We start from the raw sequence: 17,975 nt of genomic DNA, 5'->3' as shown, positions 1-17,975 counted from the left end.
AGCCACACACACACCTCCTTTCCATTAATGTGAACGCCTCTTGAGTAAAATCATTGCGTCCCTTTAAAAAAAAACAAAACAACTAAAACTCAGTCATCCCTACAAGCAGCTGTCTCTTTTGCCAGACCTCAATGTCTAGGGCGCGGACGTCGTCCTCACCATGGCGCAGTTTGAGGAGGTTCTGGGCGGCGTGCGGCTGGCTCTGACCTGGGCCTGTCCCGCCGAGATCCAAGCTCTGCTTGAGGGTTTGGTGGAAGAGCGGATCATCTCAGAGGCCTACAGCAAGAGCCTGAGTCTGCATCGGCTCATTAAAGGGATCGAAACCGGGTCCGTTCACAGCAAACCGGCATGGGAAGCAGGATCTGATCAGATTAATTCTCGAGGACCAGCCACCCACCAAGGTCACCTCGGCCAGGTGTGGAAATGTGGGTCACCGAAGTCGAGGGAATCTGCCATCACGTGTGATGATCAATACAGTTTCAGATTCAACGATGAAATCACAGAGTTGCTGAGAGGTGCAGAATCAGTGCAGAAGATGATAAGTGATAATGAAAGAATTGGTGAGGGGAATTCAGACGATGAGAAGGAGTGGTTAGAGACAGTAGAGGAGGTGGCTAGGAAGATAGCTGTTCCTCTATGGCAGCACTGGGACAGAGGACAGAGGATGTTGCTGCCTCTGGTTTCTTGTATGATGACTGGCTGTGCAATAAGTGAAAGTACAACACTAGACTGCGAAGCACAATGCCCTAGTTTGAATATGGAAGAGGAAACAGAGCTCACAACTGCTTGTAGGACGCTGGATTTGTACAGTGATAACTTTCATTTTAGGGAGGCAGAGGATACAGACACAAGCTTCACACTGGATACAGAAGGAGCCACTGACTCACTGAAAGGCCTCTGTCTCTCTGCGTTCAACAGCGCAGCGACCGCTGGATTGAACATGGATCACGTTGGGAACGTTTCACCTGTCGAGGCCTGCACAGCAACAGACACTAGCAACGCAGACACCTGTCTGGAGGGCCATCTCAGTGTCTGCTGCTTAGCTGACGGGACAACAGACACAACAGACGACCTGATGTGTCTGGCAGGAGACACAGATGCTGGATTTGATGAAGATGACTCATTTTACTCAAAAACAGATCACAGCATTGCAGCAGGTGTTCTTGAAAACTTAGAAAATGTTTTCAGGACTGCTTATGGCGCGGCAAGATGCAGCATTGACAGCACAACAGACTTCCATGAGAAGAAAGAGGAGGAGAGAGTGGATCCACACTGGGGTAAGCTTACACTCATAACTAACACTATATACATATTACTATTATCAATACTTTCAGTATGTCTGTTCTTTTACATTCTCTTTACCTCTGTAACTCCCCATTTACATGAAATGTCTGGGTTTACAGAAATACTGTCAAAGCTTTGATTTAATGTGCATTTGGGTGTCATCACAGTCCTGAAAGAAGTGTTGTTGTTTATTCTAGGTGCTTTCCAAAAGTCCATGCAGCCAATATTTGCCCCCCTTTGTTTTGGTTAGTAGCTGGGAGTGCCTTGGTAGTTAGGGAGGACTCTACTTTCAGTTTCACTTTGGCACATCCCAAAGCTAATTTGAATTTCTCCTCTTGGCTAATAATTCTCCAAAAGCCAAACAGTCTCAGTATGCTACACTGTACGCCATCAGTACTCAGCAGGGATCAGGAAATAAAGAGCATTTGAAAACATCTGATGAAGAGCAGTGTTATGAGGACGGCTCAGGAGTACAGGTTTAGATGGGCAAAATAGTCTTTTCTTTAAAATATTCATAAACTGGACATTACAGAGCCATGGTGCGCACCTGCTATCAGTGGGCTTTACATAACAAACATTTTTGGAAGTGGACGAGAATGTTGTTTAGTTCTGTGGAAATTATTGCACTCAATTACAAGGGTGGAGCTTTCCTTTTGTACAGTGCTTCTGGACGTGATCTATTCTGGTCTCCCATACCAAAGTTATTATTTATCTGCTAGCAGTTTTCTAAGTCCAGTTTCAGAATTTCTGTGTGTGTGTGTGTGTGTGTGTGTGTGTGTGTGTGCATGTGTACGAGCATGTGCATACTTTTGGTGCATGCACACTCATGGTTTCTAAAGTCAATACTCCATAATCATATAACCACACAGGAAAACTGGTATCAATGGCATGGGTGTGTGTGATGTAATGTGTGGGGCCATAGTACATGATGAGGGCTTAATCAGACTGGCACTGATGAACAGGTAGGGCAGGTACTTTCCACTTTATAACCAAAACTCCCCATGTTTCCTTGTGCACATCAGTAAGTCTAATGTGTTTTGATGTTGTTTTTCAAACGTGGTGGTGGTCGCACAGGAGGTCAAGGGCTCAGTAGCAGGGTTCAAACAATACTGTATATGCTAAAATTATAACATTAGAGCATGTTCATGCCAACAAACTCCGGCTATTAAGTTTTACTACTGAAACTTGTTACTCATTACAAACCGTAGCTGCAATATTGACAACATAAGTCGTTTTATACAAATAAAGGTTCATAATGTAAATAATAACCAAGTGTCAAAGACAAATGCAGTGGAGAAAAGGCTTCTGAAGAGATCCAAGCTAAAATATACACATTGACATACTGTACTGGACAAACTGTGGTAAGGCAGCGTTGGATAGAAAGGAAAGAGGACGTTAGAAATGAATGAATGGAATGGAACATGAGCTGACCTGGGACAGTTAAACTTAAACAATTAAACTGCTAGTAAAGTAAAATAATAACTGATCTGTCAGAATATTTTCNTTAATCAGACTGGCACTGATGAACAGGTAGGGCAGGTACTCTGCTAGTAAAGTAAAATAATAACTGATCTTTTGAGTCAGCTGATAAAATGTGTTTATGCTTTTGGTATGTTGTTTCCCACGAAGTCTCCAAGAGATATGTTTCAGCCATTTAACTGTTAAACAGTCTGGGAGAAATCCATGCAAAAATTTATGATTAATTATGTAAACTCCATGAGCCAGAGCAGACAGGGGTTTAAGGAGAGGAGAGATTAAAGTCTAGCAGCAGGAACCTGGACTGGAAGGTTTCTTCTTACAGACGTTTGAGCTGAGGATGCTGAAGAAGTCTGGGGTTCATCACAAACTCACATTCACACATTCAGCAAATCTCTTATTGATCACTTAAGGTGTGGTGATGGACTTTGAATCACTTTTCAAATTAATCATAACTGCAGCTTGTTCAAGAAATAGACCCCGCCACCAACAATCCACCTCTTTCAGCTTGGCGTGTCCGGAGGCGCACACAGGCAAAGTGAAAGTAAAAGATTTGTTTGACAGCAGGTTGTGCGCACTAACTGAAGGCAGTATAGGTCATTTGAGGACATAGCATATACAGTGGTTGATGTAACTCACCGCGGTTGGGAGTTTATCGCTCAGGGAATATACAGGAGTTGAGCGGACCGCAGCATCATCCAGCGAGGCCGGTCACGCAGGTAAATGATATCCCGGCTCTAAGGGGGCATCTTGGGCACATTTATCCAAAGTGCGCAGGCATTGCTATGAAAGGGATTCCCCCCCCCCTTTCAACCACACTGGTTTGTATATGAGTCATTTGGTAGTGATTTTAAATTGTTTGATTGAATTTTGTGCAGAGATATTGTTTTTTAGGTTTTATCTATGATTTGCATCATAATAGGTGATGCGCATAAACAAAAAGAAGTTCTAAAGATGTTTTTTGGCTTTTCTGCCTTTAAATAACCTTAATTGTGCCAATATATAGATACATATAGCCTTGGATTTCTTTGTGTCCTTAAACTATAATGCGGGTGAATTCCTTTACGCGTGTGTGTAATATGGCTTCTCTCCACCAGCATGTCCCCCCAGCGTGAACTGTTGCATGAGCAAATGAGTTATTTTCAGGGAAGTCTGTTAACATTGTATTTGGGGGACTTCCAAGGTAGTAAAAGAAAGTAATGGCATTTTTTAAAGTCCAACTTCTTAAAATCGCTGCTTAGGTCAGCATGTGTGAACGCTGCAGAACCAAAGACTTTCAGTCTTTGATGATGAGGGTTTGACAATATTTAAGGCTTTTCTTTGTTTCCTGCAGTTTTTTTTCTCTCTTGCGAGCATACACTGTGCTGCATGTGGCCATGGGTGCCTGTTTTTGCTGGTGAAGTTGTTGTTGAGGAGGCCATATTGCAAGGAGGTGCTGTATTTAAATTGGCAAGTTCCTCATAGCTGAGACTCTTGTTGTGTGTGTAATCAAGCATCAAGCCACTGCTATTTCTCTTGAAAATGGATTAAAATAGCATGAGCACCTGGTCTACAATCTTTATACTTACACACGGCAGAAAAAATAGGAAACAAGTGTTTGAAATTTGACAGTAAGAGTTCTTTCTCAAGTGTGTGTCTGGAGTCATTGGACATAGAGGGGTCCTCATTTCAGTTGGTTGCATCCACGACCTGCTGCCATAATGTAACCTGAAAGGACATCAAACAGTACTGACAGAACAAATGACTCATTTACTTGAGTACTGTACTTATGAATATATATCTTTTGGAAACCTTTACACCACTACACTTAAAGGACAAATACTGTACTTTTGACTCCACTACATTTCTATGAAGTTACTTTGAATTAAGCTTTTAGTCTGTGGAATGAATTTCATACTGCGATAGGCCATACAATGTGTGTGTCATAGTATAAACAACAGTCACAGCCAACTCCTACACTGTCAATCATGCTGTGTGTGTGTGTCTGTGTCTGTGTCTGTGTGCGTGTGCGTGTTTGAACAGCTCAGTGTGAACTCGGCCACAGCCTAAAGACGGCTACGTTCGACAAAGACGAAGATTCTTCATCAGACCATCAATGGTCTAGATAGATAGATACTTTATTTACCCCCTAGGGGAGATTCATGTCAACTGTGTTGACATTAAAAAAAAATTACTTATGAAAAAGTATTTTTAAAGTACTCCAGTATTTTAACGCAAGTAAAAATTTGACTGAACTATTATTTACTAGTATTGGAGCAATATTTGACTAGGAGTGTCTATACTTTGACTCAAGTAATGGAGCTGTGTCCACCTCTGCCCATCTTTAACTTGAATACCTGCAGCTGATTTTTAAAATTTTCATCCCATGGAGCCCGCAGAGTGGTCTGAGCTCGGTCATCTCGGTAACGTGTGAACAGGTATCCCACTGGATAGTAGACAGTGCCAGCCTTTCCCCCAAGTTCCCTGAACAAGATCTCAAGCACCTTTTTCTGGGTTCATTTTTCTGTGATCACTGAGCTGAAAATGCAAGAACCAGTTATCTGCCAATCACAACCACAGACACCGTCCAGCTTCCTTTTCCCGGATGAAATAGGTCATCGAACAATTTTAGAGCTTTATTGCGAGGTGATAACTCGTCGAATCAAGCATTTCAAAATCCTGTGAATACCAGGACTAATCCATCTAAAGAGCACAAGTCTGATTATTCGCCGTATTAGGACGCGCTGGAAATGGATCATCACAGGTGAAGCTGGGTGTGTACCTGAGGAGCCTCTAACCGACACCAGAGCTGTCTGTCCTCATGTCGAAAGGCTTTGTGTACCATTCAAGGGGAAAACAGTGTTGTGGTTTCCAGGCATGGACTGGGTCAAACTTCTGAACAGGTTTGCAGTCTTACACCTCAAAACAATCACAACAATAGGTGAAAGTGCTAACCACACAATCACAGTCACAGTGCTCCCTATGTATTTCATTCATTCATTCATTCACTCACTAAACATTAGGGATTAGCTTCATGGGTCATTTTAGGTTGGCTTTAAGAATTACACCATCTGGTTTGATGAGTGTATGATGAGCCAGGGCCAGTCCATCTCTGAATTAAGCCTACATCTAAACAAAATAGCCCCATTTACTGTAACTTTCAAAGTTACACACTGTATTGTGTATTGTGAACCAGTCTTTCTTTCTTTCTTTCTTTCTTTCTTTCTTTCTTTCTTTCTTTCTTTCTTTCTTTCTCTCTGTCTGTCTTTCTCTCTTAATTTCTTCCTTCTTTAGGATCTGTAACAACACAAGTTGCATCTATTTCCATGTAAGTCTCAGGGTCTCAACACTGAACAGAAAAACCCGTTGTTTTTTCCACAGCTACTTCCTTTGTCCTTGCTCATCTTCCTCAGTTCCTGTCTTCTGTGCTTTCTGCCCCTGGATTTTATATTATTATTACTTATTTATCCCTTTATTAGACAGTGCCACAACAGTGATGAGACTCAAATCGCTATGGTTTTGTGCCTCTGAAAGACCAACGAACAAACAAATCCATATATAAGAGTCCTGGGTCTCTATTTAAGAAATCATTTACAGTCAAATTCTAGCATAAGTGGCAGCTACAAGAAAAAATTCTCCTCTTTTACTTTTTCTTTCCTTACTTTACTTTACTATAGCTATTTTTTGTGCCTTAAAAACACTCTAGAGGTTTCTCAAGCTGGTTGGGAGACATCTTTTAACCTCCTGGATAGCTGCAGAGACAGCGGCGAGCACACACCTGTGACATGTTTTGGAAAGACTGTACAACGCAGCTTCGGTCGTGACGCGCACGATTCAGAATAGGAGAGTTTTAGCTCAACAGTCGAAGAAGTTCCTTTCTTGTAAACTGTGATCTCCTAGGGGTTATAAACCACAAAAATAAATCCGGCATTGATATTGTTGGCTCTCTTTCCATGCATGTTTTTGTATATACAGTAGGTGGTAATCAATTAAGAAATTCCCCCTAGTTTGTTTTTGTTTTTGGCCAGTTTCCTTCATTTTACATGTTAATTGCTTTGGGGGAGGTTAGATATTTTATTCAAATGAAACTCCTTGTTATTCTTATTATTGTAGTCATATACAATAGGTCGACATGTATACCTGTAATTCATCACCGAGCAAACTCGAGCAGTCAAGTGATGAGTTAATTGCTTCTTAAATGACACCGCCTCCTCTTGTAAGTCAAGGCACTGCTATTTTATTTATATAAGTATATGCAAACTCAGTGTTATAAGTCAAAATCCAGACTGCAACAAGTTACAGGTATAGAAGATGTAATAATAACAAAAGAAGGAAAAATATAAGACATAATTAGATAGAAACCACAACCACTGGCACACACACACACACTGGGACAAACTTGGACTGTTTGCTCGTGGCATTCATTTCATAAATTGTTCATATCACCTCAACAGCTGTCCGCCTGGTATACCTTATGGCATTTACTGTGTCCTCTATATCTTCATGTTGGGAGAGACTGTAAAGGTTGTGAGACAATTTTGATTTTGTGGAGCACAATGATACCTTCATTAATATAAACCCATTTTACCCCTAGCACAACACAAGCAGCACGCAGAAGTGAATGAATGTTTCTCCTCATGCATCATTTCAGAGAACAATGAAATGAGCGTGGTGTTTACAGTGAGATTTGGCAATGAGGAAATCCTCAAACTTAGCATTGGAACAAGTGCAAAGCTTGATAACAGAATTGTGGTGGCAGCACTGACTTTGTCAGATTTTCACCTGAGGTTGAAGAGTTTGTGACACAAATCAGGAGTAACTGTGGAACAGTGCACTCGGCCATCAGTTTAACATGAGCCAGAGTAGTACTCCGTGATTTTAATACTCTTTCATCAATATCTTCATTTCGTCACTCAGTTTGTTTTCATGTTCTGTGTGTTTGTGTGTGTGTGTGTGTGTGTGTGTGTGTGTGTGTGTGTGTGTGTGTGTGTGTGTGTGTTTTCAGGCGCCAAGATGCATGAAGTAGATCAGGACCAATTTATCACCTTAGAGCTCGGAGATCTGCCAGGTTAGTATCGTTTGAATTTGAAAGACCTGTCTGGATTGTAGAAAGCAGCTCTGCAGAATTGCTCGACACAAATAAACACACTGATTAGATGTTACTAATTGCTACTATAGTTTGTTTCATAAAACTACTGGAACATCACAAATACATGAAGCTCACCTTTCAGAGGGGGGGCGGGGGTAACTGGAGAAATCTCCTTAAGAAGCAGATAAAAGACTAAAAGGGTGGGATGTTTGACAAGAAAATCTCGTCTAATACAACGTCTAATACAACGTAAAACCATTATAATTGAGAACGAAAGCTGTATTTAGGAAAGTAGCACCAAAGGTTTAAAGGTTTTTGAAATTTGAATGGGTAATCAGTTGACTGACTCAAATGAAAACTGTAGCCAATGTTTTGTGTGATAATACTGACAATGTGTGTTTCAGACGATTTATCTGAATTCATGAAAGATGATTACCTGCCGTTGATCGGTAAGTTGCTCACAAACCTGAACACACACTTTTACATTTTGACACACACATTCTCACTCAAACAGTATGGAATAACTTAATAAAGGTCTGTTAGGTGACTTTCACACACAGACTCACATTTTCAAGTGTAAATGCAAAGGTGATCTGTTGTCTAATTCCCTTCATGCATTTTCTGACCTAGACACAGATGTGCTCTTCGGCGATGTGTGGTTGAATGGAGAGGACTCCAACAACTTCAGTAAGAATCTCTCTCTTTTTCATTTTACAACCACTGATACATGGCAGACAATAAATGATGCTCAGGCAGAAAATGAAAAGGTCCAGACAGCAGCACAGGGATTCACTGGGTTACTTTGCAGGAAAAAGCAGGATGGTTGCACTCAATGGTTGTAGAGATCATCTTTAATTTCAGTCCATTTTGTCAATAAGGTATATTTGGAGCTAATATGACCCCAAGCAGATCAAGAGTGCATCACATAATGAGCTGCAGCTTTTTCCTGGTTTTATGTAAATTACAGAAAGTAAATGACTTTAGGCTCCTATAAAGGACAGGAGAAAAAAATATACCTGAAGAAAAAGATCAGTGAGACCCCAAACAATGAGAAATCAAAACATGAGGGCCGAGAAATTATGATTCAAGTCACAGTTGCCTTATATTTTACCCTACGTGCCACTTCCTTCTCTGAATCTTCAAGATGTTTACAGAAAATGCTTCACTATCTTGATTTTCAGTACTGGAATGCATAAGAAGGATGACTATTTCTGGTTACTGGGTCTGCAAACTGCTTCACTGACTCCTTTACTTCCTTTTTCATGCACTACAGGTGATGTTGCTTTGCCAACAGAGCTGCCGTGCACAGGCAGCCACCAGCAGAGACAAAAGAACAAAGTAACGGGCAAAACAAACAGTGGGAGAAAAAGAAAGAGAGGTAAATAACTAGAACTAACTAACTAGAACCTGCCAACTGCAGCTCAGTTTGCTGCTGCTCAGTTTCTGTGAAAACTGCCCTTTGTCATAAAAAAAAAAAAACTTTTTGGGATTGCAGCTACGACGATCCTCAAGTCTACCCGGGCACAGCGGCGCACTGATGAGAACACACCATCCAAACCAAAGAAACGAAGAGCTGCAGGTGACCTACCCAGACTGTTTGTTTGGATTTCTGGTTTTTGATTATTTATAACATTTGTGCTTCAAATGCCGGTCACTGTGAAATATATAACCTGCGCGGTGTCCAGTTGGCCACCAGTCCATCAGATAGCTAATATTTCATGGCTTTGTTTTTATCACATTTTTACAGTTATTTATATCGTTCCAGAACAGAGTCCAGGCTCATGTAATTCCTCAATGTAATAAATCCACCCATAAAGATTATGGTGAAAACAAAAGATGCGATAAAGAAGATGACAAACATGAATATTATTCCCTTTCCTGTCTGTTCAATAATCTGACAATAATAATAAATATTTCCAACAACATTTAAGCATTTAAGGTGTTAACAAGATCGTAACAGTGGTTCTGCATGTCTGAGCCCATTGACGACGAATCACTTGACATCACAACTCCCCGAATTTGTAAACTATGTTGCTGGGTTTAAGAAATGTGAATGTATTTGGTATGGTATCAATATGTCCTGATATTCATTTGGCAGACCATTAAGCTGCGCATATCCCATCACAGTGAATCATCAATTGTCTTAGTTTAGTGTTAACATCATTGTTAGAAGGTTCAAGAGTCTCATAGTTCATTTTCATATTGTAGGAAAGGATTATAGAATATGAATGGCTGACTGGAACAGTAGGAAAAATTTATTAAAAAATAACGCAGCATGCATTTTAATCAGCAAAAATGCTAAGATGCTAACATGATTTGTAGTTAAAGGTGTAGGACTTGCTAACACAGTGGTATTATCCTTAAAACAGCATTTTCCAGTAAGATGTACAGTCAAAGAAGCATTGGTTAGAACCATAGAAAGGCTATTCCAGTGATTCCAGGACCAGTTATCACCTTTTAAATTAAAGTATAATGATTCAGGGCTTTGTGGCTGTCTTCATGTGAGGTTACCCTAAAAGTCACATTGTAATATTTATACTTCAACTTTTGCAGATAAACCGCAAGGGACAGATGAACAGCATGAGCCAGCTGTCACTCAGAGTAAGTGTCCATCAATCACACTTGCTGTAACTTGACGCAGCCCTTTGGAGAACGGACATTTAACATTTAAAGGGGCATTATGAAAAAGTAATCTGCCTCAGAAGAGAAACTCTACAAGGGGTAATTCAAGTCACTGTTATTCAGGGGCTGGGAGAAAACACACCATACTAGAGTAGTAGCATTAGCCTCATGTGTGAGTGTGGTGATGTTGACTGGTCCTGCTTAACTTGTTTCCTTCATGGCACTGGAATGCAGATCAAGAAACAGGATGTTTAATTTTGATGTCGTGAGATGAAAGGTCACATCGATCAACCAAAAGAAGAACCATCACCTTACCCAACTTCCTTCTGATCCATTTGGTGCTTTTTAGATATCAAATTTAGTTCGTTTTCAGTCAGTCATTCCAGATAAGGTGGTCATGGTTACTTACATGCCCTCACAAGCCCAGCATGGTCACTTGTCTACTGTCAATAACTGAGCACAGCAACTGAATGTTTAACAACAAGCTGCACCACAAAAACAAATGAGACACTGACTATAAAATGGACTGACGTTGAAGTTTATGGTCTACAAATATTTTCAAGTCTTAACGTCGACACGTTTGACTCCAAGTCCCTTCTTATTTTTTGGGAAACCAAACTAAAAAACTTGTTTATATTATTTCAAGCTCCCGTTCTGATATGGCCATGGTTTACAAAGTCTCTCCAGGGAATGGTAACAATGTTGTCTCTGGTTGTTTTGCAGGCACTGACACAGGATTAGAGCAAAATCCTGCTGAGGCAGCAGGCCTTACCACCACTCCACCAAGGATCCTTCACCTCCATCCCCCCATTCAGTTTATCTTCCCAGATTCAGGATATGTTCAGACTCTGAGGCTCTCTCCTCCAGTTATTGGTCTTCCACTCCTGCTTCCATTATTAGGTGAGTTAAATATTGACATACAGAGTTATTAGTTTTTAGGTAAATTACTAATTCACTCCAATACAACTGTAAAAAAAAAAAATCCTGTTTGTGAAGCTGAGAGGTTGATTGTAAATAGCAATTGAAACTCATCAAGCTCATTCTAAGATGTGTGCCCTAGATACAGATGTGATTAATAACCACAAAGCTATTATTAATATACTATTACGATTAGACAGTTACATGGTGGGTACAGAGATGGGTGAAACCTCCTTTAGCATAAGGCTGCAACATAACAAAATGTGAAAAGATTAAAAGGGTCTGAACATTTTCCAATTGCACTGTAATGTTGTCTCTGCAAAAGTACTTACTGTATGAAATATACGATACACGTTGTCTTGCCATACCTTGCCCCCTCATGAATGTCCATTTATTGCACATATATCAACAGTACACACTCTAACCTCTCTTTCTAATACAGTTCCTGCTGCCTCAACGCCTTGCAAACGTCAAGTGCAACCACCCTCCCCGGGTGAGTAAAAAAAAAAAAATATGTTAAGTTTTCTTATGGTTCCACATTTACTGTTTTAGTTCTGCCTTTTAAGCAATAACACGGAAACCACTCCCTACTTACATGCTGTAGTCTTTCTCCTATTGTGTTTGTAGTGGACGGTGCAGTAGCCCCAGTTCAAATGAGTTCATCGCCACCGGGATCCATGTCAGACACTGCTAGCAAAGCCATGCCTCCCCTTTGTAACTCACCTGGCTCCCCCAGTAATGGTGTGTATCAGTACCTGTTTTATTTCTTCCCCCATGTGCGTAAATTACCCAGTAGAGTTACTGCCATCTTATAAATATCACGACTTTGTTTCCTTTCAGAGATGTCCCCATGTAAAGAACCACCTCTACCTCAGTCCCCCACTGTCCTTGATATTCCACGTAAGTTACCACGTGCTTTAAATCATCTCTTCTGCTTCCATCTAAAATGTCCTCAAAGTATAAATCATATTTCGAGGAGGGCCAGCTTGGTATTCAATTGTGTTTCTTTTTCAGAGGTTGTCCAGGACTACATTCAGAAAGTCAAAGCCCACATGAGCCAAACTTGCCAGGATATGGAGGAGGGCCTTACCCTCAGCTCTCATTATGTAGATATGCAAGTGAGCCGGAGAGAGATTCTTCGCTCTGGAAAAAGTGCAAACAAATGCCTGGATAAGGAGCTCATCAACATGGGAGATACAGATCGGCAAAAAAGCTTGTTGAGGCAGAGTCAGGTAAGAGTTCTTTGATGAGAAAAAACAGTTGTCATCTAGTAATGTGATTTTTCAACACACACAAACTCAACACTATGAGGTTGAGTATTTTGATCTCTTTATATGACTTTATGTTGATGTTTTTCCCCTCAGATCTTCGAAGGCTCAAATGGAGATAAATCCAAACACTGCATATTGCTACTTGGAAATGCGGGCATGGGAAAAACCACCCTGATCAGGAAGCTGTGTCTTGACTGGTCCATAGACTGCATCCCACAGTTTGACTTTGTCTTCTTATTAGACGGCAAAGCGCTCACTTTAACCAAGCCGACCTTTAGCCTTCAGACCCTCCTGTTAAACCTTTCCTCTTTTGCCCCTTCCTGCATGGACCCCGAGGCAGTGTACGCTCAAATCCTTGCAGCCCCGAAGCGTGTGCTCATTGTTTTTGATGGGTTTGATCAGTTACGGGACTACGAAAGTCTACTCCAGACTCAAGAAAAAGACTTGATAGCATCGTTGCAGAAAGACAGTAAAGCACAGACCTACACAGTAAGACAGTTATACTCTGCCATCCTTCAGAGGGTGCTTCTTCCAGGATGCACGCTTCTCCTCGCTACACGGCCAAGAGGCACTGCCAGCCAGCTTCTGCGGCGGGCGGACAGCTTTCTGGAGGTATGTGGCTTTTCTCCCACAGATGTAGAGACATATTTGTCCCAGTACTTCACCGATCCTGCCCTCAGAGCGTCTGCTTTGGACTGGTTAAAAAACTGCACTTATCTACATCTCCTCTGCTGGAACCCTGGACTATGTCGGCTGGTGTGCTTGGTTTTGGAGCAGTCCAAAAGTTTGGAGGACCTACCGAGAACTTTAACCGGGCTCTGCCATCAAGTGCTTCGTTTGAAAATGGACAAGGACAATAGGAGCACACATTCGCAGGCTGAAGATCCAACACAAATATCTTTGCAGGCTGAAGATCCAACACAAATATCTTTGCAGGCTGAAGAAGAAACCCAGACACAAATCTCAAGTAATATTCAAACAAAAAGGTGTCACAAAAATACTCACAAGAGGTCCAGAGTACAGGTTCGCACTCGCTCTCGTACCCAAAGAACAAGGAGGGCAAAAGAGAAGGAGGAGGAGGAAAATGAAGTGGATGGAGAGGAGATGAACAGTGGTGGAAGGGAGGCAGATAGGACAGAGGAGAGAGAGTTGCTGTCCCAGCTGAGCTCTTTGGCCTGGGAGGGGGTCAAAGCCAACTCGTCCATCCTTCCCACAGGACGAACGTTATCTGACAAACTCAAAGCTTTCGGCCTCAGAATGAGGCTCTTCCTCTCTCACCCCCTGAGGACAAGACTGGTTGTGTTAAGTGGTGAAGGGAAGGAAGGAGGAACACAGGACAAGGACGAAGTGGGAGGAGGAGAGAAAGGAGACAGGAAGGGAAACAGAGTTGGGACGGAAATTAACAACGTTGATGCCAATGATGATTACATCGTGTTGTGGGCCAACCCTTTCCTTCAGAGTTACTTGGCAGGTGTCCATCTGTCTTTGTCGAGGTAAAAAATCAACAGTTTATCCGATAAAAACTGTTTTCTATGATGTTTCCATTAGAATAATACTGATAAAAAAGAATAAATTTACATGTGGTTGACTGTTCAATTGTACTGAAGAGCTTGATGGAGATTGAAATTAACTTTTAAGATTGCATAGTGTTCTAGCCTGTTTGAATTTCCCTAACCCACTCTCATTTCTGTTTCCCTAGGACTTTGTCAGACCGAAATTTCCTCCAGACTCTCCCTTTCCAGTCAGGCCCGAAGGGACGTCGACGACCTCAACGAGAGGAGCTCGAGCTCACTCAGCGATTTACAGTTGGCCTCCTTTTCCACAAAAGAACAGAGCTGCAGAGGCTTCACTCAAACACAGAGACATCCTTTAGAAACATGGTGGTCAACAAGCAGGCTTTAGTTACAAAACACCTTGAAGGTCTTTCTCATGGTGACCTGAGTCCAGCCCAGGTCCTGGAGGCATGTCATTATGTTTATGAAGCGAATTTCACGCACAGCGATGGAAGCGGAGGCACTGGCAGCTCACGATTGGTCACTCACCTGGCGGCGAATCTCCCAGAAGTCCTGACATTTCATGGAGTTCCACTCAACCCACCGGATGTCTTCACCCTGCAGAATGTTCTGGAAAGGGGTGGAACTGAAGGGAGAAGTTTCTGCTTGGATCTGGAGGATTCTGGGATACAGGTTTCTGGACTGAGGGCACTGGTGGGGCTCAAGAGCATCAACACATACAGGTACTGCTTACAGTCCAGATCTCAAAAAGCTGCTTGGAGTTCTCTAAACCCCCTACCCCAAAACATCCATTGTCCAGTCATTGCATAACAATCCTAATAAGGCACATCTTATCTGTTAAGATGTAGCAGGGGTGGGCGGGGCTTAATAAACAGTTATGTCATATTAAGTGCCCTGATTTTCTCAGCCAATGAATCCTTCATTAATGTTGATATGAAATGTCAGACCCTTTGAAAATTAACCTTTGCTTGCCCCCTCCACTAGGGCATGCATTGCTGATGTTATCACCCTGTGGGAGCAGCTGGAGCAGAGTGGTGAGGAGGGGCTCCTACGAGGGGCGGTGTCCAAGTTAAATATCCACCCTCTGAAAGCCACGCAGGTCTGTCATGTGGAGCACCTGGCAAAGCTGGTGAACATACATATGCACAAGAGGCTGACGGACAGGTAATATACCACACACACACACACACACACACACACACACACACACACACACACACACACACACACACNCCTGATTTTCTCAGCCAATGAATCCTTCATTAATGTTGATATGAAATGTCAGACCCTTTGAAAATTAACCTTTGCTTGCCCCCTCCACTAGGGCATGCATTGCTGATGTTATCACCCTGTGGGAGCAGCTGGAGCAGAGTGGTGAGGAGGGGCTCCTACGAGGGGCGGTGTCCAAGTTAAATATCCACCCTCTGAAAGCCACGCAGGTCTGTCATGTGGAGCACCTGGCAAAGCTGGTGAACATACATATGCACAAGAGGCTGACGGACAGGTAATATACCACACACACACACACACACACACACACACACACACACACACACACACACACACACACACACACACACACACACACACACACACACGCAGATACATCCAGTTGTACTTTGCAACAATATGTGTCTGGCTGTTGAAGTGTGCATTGTGTTTTACTTGTAGTTGCAGCCAATCAGATTCCATCCTGGCAGAGGGAGTGCCAGCAGTCAAAGAGCTACACAAGCTGGAGTTTGAGTAAGACATGGCATTTGAATTGATGATGATGATGATGATGATGATGATGATGATGATGATGATGATGATGATGATGATGATGATGATGATGATGATGATGTGTCTCTATAGGCTTGGTCCAGAGAAAGGTCCACTGGGTCTTCCCAAACTGTGGGAGCTCCTGCCAGGTCTACAGAACCTTCAGCACCTAGAGTAAGTAAACACACACCCTCACTTCTAGTTCTCTCTCAGTTGCAGTGTTTGTGTGTGCTGCTAGTGACAGTTGCTGTCTCTCTCTCTCTCTCTCTCTCTCTTTCCTTTCAGTCTAGAGAACAGTAAGATAGGGGACAAAGGTGCAGAGAAGCTGGCTGATGCGTTAGCCTCACTCTGTTCCCTGGAGATTCTCAAGTGAGTACAACTTCTTGACCCATCTGCTCATCTCATCCTAATTTTAATGTCCTCCCTGGCTGGTGTGATATGAAAAGCACAAAAAAAAAAATCATCTAGCTTTTGATATAGTGAGATCTTTAGGCATGTGTGTAAGTTTATGCTCTCTCCTTCTGGTTTCCAGTCTGTCACAGAATTGTATTGGAGACAACGGGGTGAAGAAACTGGCGTCCACGCTGAGTGATCTGCCCAAGCTGCACTGTTTGAGGTGAATAATGTACAAACACTTACACCTACTACACTTAAACAAAAATAACCACATTGACACATACTGTAAACCCACAGAATTTCACTTCCCTCCCCCTCCCTCCGTTTTTTCCAGTCTCTACAGTAATGTGATTTCTGACGAAGGGGCAGAGAGTTTAGCAGCCGTCCTCCCACACATGGCGTCTCTCACAGAGCTAGAGTAAGTCTGTGTATCTCACATTTTCAGTAGGCGTTTATGGCAGCTGTGTGTATTTATATATACAATGTCTGTTTGTCTGCTGCGACAACTCATTTATGACTCCATATGTCAAACATTCAGCACATGAGGTGATGTTAAAAGAGGAGCCACTGAAATATGATTAGATGCAGGTGGATGTTTGGAAGGAATTCAGCAGTGTGTAGAGAGATCAGTTGGGGTATCAGAAGAAACCATTAAAATCTAAACTTCTTTTCTTCTGCTTGACAGTGTGAAGTATAACAAGCTGACAGATGTCGGAGCCCAGAGCCTTGGAGCCAGTCTGAGAAAATGTCAAAAGATAAAGACTTTAAGGTGAGAAAACTGTGACAGTTTATGATCACCGTTGTGTCCCCTTCCTCCGGCTCATCTCGCCTAAAAAATTAAGCAAGATATTTCATTGCTCCACTGCCAAAACAAAAACTTAAATATTGTTATCTCATTTCTTTCCTATCAAGTCATTTTACTTCTTTTTTTTTAACTGTCCAAATATCATGTTTTCTCACCTTGTTTCCTCTTACTCTCATCTCATCTCAGGATGTGGAACCAGTGTATTCCATACGGAGTGTTTGAGCGTCTTCAGCAGCAGGACAGTCGGATCCTTTGGCATTAGAGCAATGTGAAACCTCTTTACTACAAGGCTATGAACTTTTTAAAAAAAAAAATTTTTATCATGCATCACAATGCATACACATTTACACTACACAATACATTTTCCAAAGCATGAATGCTTAAGAGCAAGAACGAACAGAGTATGAGGAAGAGAGTCATTTGCTGCTTTATTCAAACATTTATCTTGTGAGGTTCTTTCTAAGATTTCATTCAGTGTGAGAAATAATGAATCCTTTAGCGCCACCCAGTACTGCACACAGTGTAGGGGTGTGTGGTAATGCCAGAACAAATTGTAGAAGCACATTTGCACTATGATGTTTGCTAGTTTTTTATGTTACCAATTATAAATGTTTTTTTTTTCTGTCTGATATCATTTCCCAAGTGGTATTGAGTTCTGTATTTTTTTTTGTACACGTGTGTTCGTGGAAACAATGCCATATCTGTTTACATGTTTCCTGTGTCTGTACAGTTTAATAGGCTAACAGTCATCTGACACTTGTTTATAATTAAATGGTGTTATGCTGTCACCAGTCACATGTTTTCTGTCTGTTCCTTTTCACTAATCATTTCACTTGTTTATTAACTTCTTTTCACTTCCT

The 17,975-nt window shown here is 41.8% G+C and overlaps 1 protein-coding gene across 2 annotated transcripts; it reads left to right on the top strand.

The window, feature by feature from the left end:
- Positions 1–1,250: 1,250 nt before the first annotated feature.
- ciita (class II major histocompatibility complex transactivator) lies at positions 1,251–17,915 on the top strand. Of its 2 annotated transcripts, none has more exons than XM_022756912.1 (22): positions 1,251–1,277; positions 7,745–7,807; positions 8,233–8,277; positions 8,459–8,515; positions 9,102–9,206; positions 9,324–9,407; positions 10,382–10,429; positions 11,174–11,350; positions 11,811–11,861; positions 11,996–12,109; positions 12,209–12,268; positions 12,383–12,600; positions 12,733–14,132; positions 14,339–14,875; positions 15,138–15,317; positions 15,825–15,896; positions 16,008–16,088; positions 16,200–16,283; positions 16,447–16,530; positions 16,645–16,728; positions 16,996–17,079; positions 17,302–17,915. In XM_022756912.1, the coding sequence occupies exons 2-22, from the start codon at positions 7,753–7,755 to the stop codon at positions 17,375–17,377; spliced, it is 3,696 nt and encodes a 1,231-aa protein (XP_022612633.1). In that variant the 5' UTR covers positions 1,251–1,277; positions 7,745–7,752; the 3' UTR covers positions 17,378–17,915. The 2 variants fall into 2 exon arrangements, with proteins under 2 accessions (XP_022612633.1, XP_022612632.1); XM_022756911.1 differs by lacking the exon at positions 1,251–1,277 and adding an exon at positions 3,410–3,479.
- The last annotated feature ends 60 nt before the right edge of the window (positions 17,916–17,975 follow it).

The sequence above is a fragment of the Seriola dumerili genome, unplaced genomic scaffold, assembly GCF_002260705.1.
Source record: "Seriola dumerili isolate Sdu_G_001 unplaced genomic scaffold, Sdu_1.0 BDQW01000260.1, whole genome shotgun sequence".
Taxonomy (NCBI): domain Eukaryota; kingdom Metazoa; phylum Chordata; class Actinopteri; order Carangiformes; family Carangidae; genus Seriola; species Seriola dumerili.
This window is presented reverse-complemented; position numbering and strand designations above follow the sequence as displayed.

Excerpts from the sequence above, each read along its gene's own strand:
- ciita (XM_022756912.1), top strand. The coding sequence starts at position 7,753 with ATGCATGAAGTAGATCAGGACCAATTTATCACCTTAGAGCTCGGAGAT. Across the intron at positions 8,278-8,458 it reads TGATTACCTGCCGTTGATCG|ACACAGATGTGCTCTTCGGC; the intron begins GTAAGTTGCTCA and ends TTTCTGACCTAG. Across the intron at positions 16,284-16,446 it reads TGTTCCCTGGAGATTCTCAA|TCTGTCACAGAATTGTATTG; the intron begins GTGAGTACAACT and ends TCTGGTTTCCAG.